Here is an 8,534-nt window from a genome sequence, read left to right on the forward strand (position 1 = left end):
GGGGGAGGGGGAGGGAAATGGGAGGCTCTATTAGATATTCTTGCTCACTGTGAATCTGGATAAGAACACTAATCAGTAAGTAACCCACAGTCTGAATGCTATGCTGCCTTGAAATTTTCTCTAACAACTAACATAGTCTATTATTTTTTAATTCAGCCTCACTCAAACTTCCAGGGCACTGGCAAAATTCAGTCACATTCTGCTCTAGAAAGTAGCATGAAGAGCCTCTATGGCCAGTTCTCAACAGAGGCTTTCCCTTCAGGAATTTCATGAGAGGCATGCACTGTCCACATTTCTCTTGGAAGTCTGATCTTCTCAACTGTCCCCAGAATAACCTATTAAGTTCAGTTGACAGCAATCAAGACTTCTCTAGCCTATAACTTCGAATTCTTCCACATTCCTCTTTCATATCAGTTCCAAAGGCGTCTGGCCCATAGGGTCAGGCTCATCACAGCCATACCCTCACTACTCAGTACCAATTTCTCTGTATTTGTTGCTGTTTGATGTTCTAAAGGAGCAGTTTATTTGGTTCACAGATTGAAGGCACAGTCCATCAGGTCAGGGAAGACATGTGTCAAGAGCATAAGTCACTGCATCTGTATTCAGAAAGCAGAGAGCCATGAGTGCTGGGGCTCAGCTTGCTTTCTTCTCTTTATTCAGTCTAGGATGGACCCAGCCATGGGATGCGGCCGCCCACACCAGAAACCTGCCTAGAGATTTGTCTCCTAGGTGATTCTAGGTTCTGTCAAGATGACAGTATTAAGAGTCACAGCAACTTAAGGAAGGAAACTGGTTCATGGTTTTGGGGGCACAGTCCATAATGGGGTGTTGGAGCAGTCATAGTGTTACTACAACAGCTACCCTACGTGACACATAAGCATACACATATATGTGGATATATCCTTGTTTCCATTGACACATACTAAATAAATAAATAAATGGAACTGGCAAAAACTTTAGGTGAGCTACCTGTAAAATGAAGATAGTCTTCACAATCCTATGAAGACTAAAGGAGACATGCATATTTAAAAACTCATAGTCACTGTACTTTGTAATCCAACCACTAGGTGGAGGTAGGGGCTCATAATCCTAATGCTATGGCTGAGCTGGCCCCCACAGCAGCAGAAGTTGGGAATTTTTAAGTGCTGCGATTCCCTCAGCTTCCATACCCCAAAACTACTAAATCAGCATCTTTTGGGGAGAAACTTAGTAATCTACTTCCCTGAGTCTCAGCTTATTCTTGTCCACGCTGAAGTTAAGAACCACAGTCATAGCTGTGTTATTCACTTGTTTGTTGCCTTGGCAGACAAAAAGAAAATTTGAGCAAAAAGAAAATATGAGCAAAAAGAAAATTTACACATAATAACAACTGTAATTTACCAATTATCGCCAACTACTGTGACAGCTATACGAAATGACATCTAGGCACACATACATATACCGGATATAAAAATCTATAGGATAGTTATTTGTAATTCCATTTTTAAAACAAATGATGTTAAATTGAGTTACCTTGCCTGATGTTAATTCAGCCACTTAAGAGTTTGTGTTTCAACTTGGGCCATTAAGTTACGTACTAGAAGAATATACACAGCTGCTATGCAGCCAAAACCTGGAAAGTCCACCACTGTCCCCAGGTCAGAAGTATCTACATGATTGCCTCTGAATCCGCAGTTACTTTCCATAGTGCCCTTAGATAAATGCATCAATTGGATATAGCTTTCTGACATATGATTTCTTTGTACGTGACTAGTTATTACTTTGAAATAGCCCTACCATTTATGTGAGAGCTTTCTACTTAGACAAAACTGGATTAAGTTTTTTGGTTTTTTGTTTTGCTTTGTTTTGGTTTTTTTGAAGGGGCATATTTTGTTTTCTTCTTTTTGCAGTTCTGGACATCAAACTCAAGGCCTTAAGCATGATAAGCAAGCTCTCTAGCACTGCGTGCACCTCCTGCTTCCACAGGAGGCTACATGCTGCGGAATTTACTTCATTTTAAGTGTGAATTGGCAAAGATTTTTCAGATATTTACTCACATAATCTTAGTGATGAACGCACCATTACATCATACTTACAATATTTGCCAATAATAAATTATGTTAATTTACATAAAAGGTTAAACACAAGCAAAATTTTTTAATAAATTATTTCACACAGAGATATGCTTATTAATCTATTTAATTGTTCAAACTGTGCTAGAGAATACATATTTAGGAATACAAATTTCATTAGATTCAGCTGCAATACAGAGGATTCCTCTAAGAATTTCAGACAATAATCTGATTGTCAAAAAAAATTATCAAAAAAATTTAGTGCCAAGTCTATTGTTATGTCAAAATTTTTCATTTGTGCATCAAATTATATCACTTTCAGCAAACTGGTTTTGCAAATATTAGTAAATAGTTTAAAATTTGCCCTTTCACCTTCTAGTGAAGACATGCAACTGCCCTCTGTTTATATGTGTGTCTTCTCTACACAGTGAGACATTAAAAGAAAGAAGACTTAGAATGTGCAGAAGCTCCAGCTCTCCACAGCAAAGTAAGAAAGAAAAATAATTCAATTTAATCATGCCTATTAATTTTTATTCTTGGAATTTTACTTTCTCCCCTTGTTTATGTTTTTGAAAAATAGAAATGAACTCTTGAAAATACCTCCTCAGGCAGGCATGAGAATTTAATACACAGAATTGAGAAAAATTACAAAATAATGATGCAGTGTTGATATTTAACTATATAAAGGGAATGTTAGTTTTTCAAAAGGAAAAAAATCCTGATTTCAAATTCATTAGCAGTGAGTATTCCTTCTCTAAATGGAGAGCCCCTAAAGATAAAGTTGCATAGTGAGCAATGACTCAAACTAGTCAGAGTAGCAAGAATCAGGGGTCAAGGCTGATGTCACCATTTTGGTCTCACCACGATACATAAGTGGGACCAAATTTACGTAACACTTGTTTCTGTCATACATGTAGCAGGTCTCTGGAACAGCACTGTCTTCATCGCAGATAGTGCTTTGGCTGGCAGTAACAACCTGATTGTCCAGCTCCACTTCCACAGGATCGCATTTCTTACAGCTAAAAAAGAGTATGTATTAGAAATCCTCCAGTAACTGCCATCTCAATACACAAGTCACTATAAATGTTTATCCAATGTCTGCTAGTTCCTTCAGCTTAACCTACAATAACCATCTGCACAACAAAGAATACTTTATAAAATTCTGTAATCTTTCATGTACAAAAAGTACTTGAAAATAAGCGATATAATAAATGATATGATGATACGATCATCTTACCTATAGTATTCAGCAGCTTCCAATGTGTTAGCTATACCTAGCTATATGCTTCTTTCAGTGAACTCAGTTCTAGTGACAAGAGGAATATATGTAGATACTCATATATATGCACATGTATTTAGGGGAACCATGTCTCACTATATACTCATAGCTTATTAGGGTCAGGAACCGCCAGTATTCCTATTCCTGCACCATCCTCTTGAGGGAATTTTTGGCTTGATTTTCAAGACAGGGTTTCTCTATGTAGTCCTGGATGTCCTGTAACTCACTCTGTAAACCAGGCTGCCCTTGAACTCAGAGATCTACCTGTCTCTACCTCCCGAGTGCTAGGATTAAAGACGTGTGCCACCATGCCCAGTGAGGGACTTTTTTCCTATCATCTAATTTAGCATATATATACATGCTAAAACCTAAAACTAGTTATTTAAATGTGGAGACAAAATGGTCCCTTCTATATAAATGACAATAATTTCTTCTTTGAAATAAAGTTATCATTACTATTTTTCTATGACCAAGTTTTTATGAAGTTTTGGTACTTAAATTAACATAGGATCAGTATATTCAAAAGATCAGACATTTGTCAATGTTTATATCCTGCTGTAAAAATTCCTACCACCAGTAGTCTTTAAGTCACCCTCCCACTTGGGCGAGGCCCATTATACTATTTATGCCAACGTAAAGCACAAGTCTGGCATCTTTTCCTGGCTGTGGGATTCAGTTGCTGTTCTCTGTTCCAGCAGAGGATTGTGATTTATGAGTCTACCCCTAAATATATAACCCTTTATTATTCTCAATTCTGAGTTAGTGTGGGATTTCTTTTAAGCATCCTCTTTAATATTCCAATGAATTTTCAGAAATATCATTATTAATAAGGTTAATTAAGAGTAATTAATTTCAAAATACGTAAGTATGAAAGAAAATCTTACAGGTCTGACAAATGATACACAAATTTCGTTCTCAGTGGAGAGGTGGGATCCGAGATATTCTCCCTGCTGTTCAGAGGGACACTAAAAAAGAGAGAGAAAACAATAAAACAGTAAATACGAATACTGTTGCTTCTGGTACTGAAGTCCTAAAGGACCAGTATTTACTATCTAAGGAGGACAGTGCTCACCATGACTTCACTCAATTCTGAGTAACTGTTACTCAGAATTCATAATCACCTGTTATCTGTATCAGTTTCTTGTCTATAGTCTAGTTCTTTTCCTAGGCTATATATGGCTACATGTATGGCCTATAGAAGTTGTTCATTGCTTGCAGAATGAACAGAAAAAGCTATAAAATTATAAATTATTTTTGTTCATTTATTCTATGTGTACAGGTGTTTTGTTTGCACGTATGTCTGTGTGCACCATGTTCATGTAATACCTCTAGGAGCCTGTTATATTTTATGATTTGTTGGGGGGGAGAGTTTTTTGTCTGGTTTTTGTTTGAGGATGGGTTTTATTGTGTTTTCATTTCTTTCTTTAGTTTGGAGGGGTTGTCTGGTGTAGTTTTTATTGTTTGGGTACTGAGATGGTGCTTTATATAACTCAGGTTTGCTTCAAACTCACTTTGTAGCAAAGGATGGCATTGAACTTCTAATTCTTTTGTCTCTATCTCCCAAATGCTGAGACTACACAGTGTGTCACCACTCCCAGTTCGGCATAGACTACTTTATGTAATTTATATTGCATTCCCAGTACTAACCCTTGAAATTGGATATTCCCTAAATAAATATTTTTTGAATAAATCTTTGATTTGATAAGGGCTCTTTTGATATTAGAAAGGTTTTTTAACACTTGTCTATATACTATACGTATGTGTTGATGGCCAGTGTGCTCATGCCACAACACATGAGTGGAAGTAACTTATAGGAGTTCATGCTTTCCTTCCACCATGCAGGGTCCTGAAGATCAAGTCCCAGTTGTCAGCCTTGGCAGCAAACATCTTTATGCAGTGAGTCATCTCATTAACTCAAGAAAAGGTTTTAAATGAAGGGCAATAAACATTTATAAGGGTTTACTGTGAGCTAAACACTGTTCTTGCATAAATTTAAGTTATATAGTCTAAGCCCTAAATACAAATATACCTATACATGTTTTTTTTTCACAGCTTAGAAATAAGGTTCAAGTTAGGTACATAACTTCCATAAAGCCACACCATTACACTAAGCAATAGACTTGGTAATGGTGATGTAATGAAACAGCAATATCCTTTCCAGGTGGGTGGGGGGAGGAAGCGTCAATACACATCAAGCAAAGTGTCATGAAGTAAGTAAATTATTTAATTTCAGTAAACTATACAAGTAAAAGATGAATTAGAAAACCATGGATGCCTACCTAAACAATTGTCCCCTTAAGATTCAAACATAAGTGGTTCTTCAATATGGTTTATGTGCAGTGTCATGGACAGTCCTTTAATTGTATGTCTCTATATCTATCTATATCTATATCGGATTTCTCCAATGATTTCTGTGGGCAAAATCTGAGCAAAAACTTCTGCCCTCAACTTCTATAAAATTTCTTCAGCTTGTTAACAAAATTCGACTTCATTTAAATTGTGACTCAATATCATTAAAGGCTCTATACATCAAAAGCAGGTTTAAGACACTACATTTAAACAAGGTAATCCCTAGCTGTTTCTGAAAATTTCCCATGAAAATCAAGGACTAAATTAAGAAACACAGACTGAGGAAGGGTTAACCAAGTTGAAAAGGGTGACAGAAATTAACTCTTGAACAGAGGACCCAGTATTTAAAAACAGAATATAAAAAAAATGTAAAAACAGGTAGAAAACACTCTAAACATGAGGAAATAAAGACATACCACAGAATTTCTGAGTGGGTTTTTTTGTTTGTTTGTTTGTTTGTTTTGGTTTTTTTTTTTTTTTTGGTTTTTCAAGACAGGGTTTCTCTGTGGTTTTGGAGCCTGTCCTGGAACTAGCTCTTGTAGACCAGGCTGGTCTCGAACTCACAGAGATCCGCCTGCCTCTGCCTCCCGAGTGCTGGGATTAAAGGCATGCGCCACCATCGCCCGGCTGTTTGTTTGTTTTTAACACAAGGGAAACAGAGTGAACAATCTTGAGAATTATGCTAAGCTCTGTATGCAGTTAAGGCACAATTGTAACAATACTGGAGAAAGCAAAATGCATTTTTTTTTTTTGGTTTTTCAAGACAGGGTTTCTCTGTGGTTTTGGAGCCTGTCCTGGAACTAGCTCTGTAGACCAGGCTGGTCTCGAACTCACAGAGATCCGCCTGCCTCTGCCTCCTGAGTGCTAGGATTAAAGGCGTGTACCACCACCACCCGGCTGCAAAATGCATTTTATCAGGGCAGTGACACAATGTTAATTCACATAGTGAAGTAAATAATAGTATTGTTTAAATATGTGACAGAAACTATACGATCTTTAAAAATAATAGATATTCTCAAATTTTAAACAACAATGTATCAGGTTCATCTTTTCTTCCATTTAAAGATGAGAAATTTTCTATTTGGAGTAGACAAATAATTTGATTATTTTTGAGAGTACACAGTTACAAACTGATGCAGTCAGACTTTTGAAACAATTTTTTTAAATATACTTTCCCCATTGATAGCTAAGATTGATTGCTATGTTCTTTTCCTACAAGAGGTATTTGATTGGACAAAACTATTAAGGTGGGAGTATTTAGCAAGTAAAATCTGTCACTGATTGGATCAAGTAGAAATCTTATCTCTCAAGTATTATCAGTATTCTTGCTATTGATTAAGAGCTACCAAGTATAAAGTCTGGGCTAAACGTGAAATGAAATGAATAGTTCTGAGTCTAATTTATAGGTGAAAAGTCAATTCACCAGTTTTAATTTGTCTGTCTTTGTGAAGACAATGTAAAGTACTCAAAAATCAATAGTTATGGAACAATAGTTATGGAAATTAGTGTTTCCCATTATCTGAAGTTGCAGTTCAAGCTGACTAAGAGTAACTGAAAGTTCTGATTCAAACTGAAATCACTGCATATAACTGGCATGTTGATGACTAACTAGAAGCCTCTGGTTTCCTCTGCTTCTGCCCTCAACTTCTGTAAATTTTCCTCAAGCTTGTTAACAAAATTCAGCTTCAGTTAAGACATGATTTGATCTCATCAAAGGTGCCACACAACAAAAGTGGATTAAAGACACTTCATTTAAACAAGGCAACCCCCTTTCAGGTTCCCTCCCTGGTACAGAAAGCTGTTTCAGAAAACCATGATTGCCTTTTAAAAGAAAAGAAAGTTTAATAATACAGTACCTGACTATAAAAGAAAGAAAAGAAACGTGAATGTCACCTACACAATTCGGATATTTCTCTCCACGATGTCCTCATTAGGATCTTCGCTGGACTGGATGATCCTGGAAGTAACTCGGGCACACATGCATTTGTTGTCAGCAAGAAGGACCTTTTCCTTGTCACCTTGGGTTTGAAAGGTAAAATACATCATGAAAAAGGAAAATAAAAGTTTATATTGTCCTGTGTGTCGTGGTATAGGCCCACAATCCCAGTGCTTAAAAATTCAGGAAGAAAGATGGGAAATTCAAAGTCTGTCTGGGTTACCTAGTGAATTTCAAGACAGTCTGCATTACATAAGAAGATATTGTCTCTCAAATAATGTTCATGTGCTTTAAGATGAATTAATTTGCTTTTCTTGCCTACATATATGACAGTCTCATGTAGCCCAGGCTGGACAGAAACTCACTTTGCAGCTGTGGCTGGTTTTGAAATCTCCATCCCCTGCTTCCACCTCCTGAGTGGTGAGGTTACAGGTGTTCGACCACATTTGGATCAAAAACTTTAATTTTTATTGTTCATCTGTCCTGATCTTTCTATTTGTTTTCTTCTCTAATCTAAAAGAACAAAGGAAATCTAAATATAATCTAAAAGGAATTTTCTTTTTCTTCGTTGTAAAAATTAATGAGAAGCTAGGCTGAAAAATCTGATTTCTATTTATTGCTTCTAATTTTTAATGGTGTCACCTAGTAAAAATCAGTGATAAACACAAAGATGAAACATAAAAAAGAAATCTACACTATTTCTCAACTAAAGCAAATACTTGAAAGTAAACAATATGAAGCATTTATAAATCCAACTGGAAACACTGATTCATCCTAGAAATCTCATTTCTTTTTTTTATTTATTTAAATTTATTTATTTATTGAGGATTTCTGCCTCCTCCCCGCCACCGCCTCCCATTTCCCTCCCCCTCCCCCATCAAGTCCCTCTCCCTGATCAGCTTCAAGAGCAGTCAGGGTT

General features: G+C 36.5%; 1 protein-coding gene across 2 annotated transcripts in view; it reads right to left on the minus strand.

Annotated features, from left to right (window-relative positions):
- Nucleotides 1–2,162: 2,162 nt before the first annotated feature.
- Nucleotides 2,163–8,534, minus strand: part of Jchain (joining chain of multimeric IgA and IgM) — a 21,071-nt gene continuing 14,699 nt past the window's right edge. For both annotated transcript variants that reach the window (XM_005359452.3, XM_026785220.1), the window contains exons 3-5: nucleotides 7,577–7,697; nucleotides 4,215–4,295; nucleotides 2,163–3,070 (exon numbers count right to left, since the gene is read on the minus strand). In XM_005359452.3, coding sequence (XP_005359509.1) covers nucleotides 2,857–3,070; nucleotides 4,215–4,295; nucleotides 7,577–7,697 — 416 coding nt within the window. In that variant the 3' untranslated portion in view covers nucleotides 2,163–2,856. The remainder of the gene's footprint in view (nucleotides 3,071–4,214; nucleotides 4,296–7,576; nucleotides 7,698–8,534) is intronic.

This window comes from Microtus ochrogaster, linkage group LG1, assembly GCF_000317375.1.
Source record: "Microtus ochrogaster isolate Prairie Vole_2 linkage group LG1, MicOch1.0, whole genome shotgun sequence".
Taxonomy (NCBI): domain Eukaryota; kingdom Metazoa; phylum Chordata; class Mammalia; order Rodentia; family Cricetidae; genus Microtus; species Microtus ochrogaster.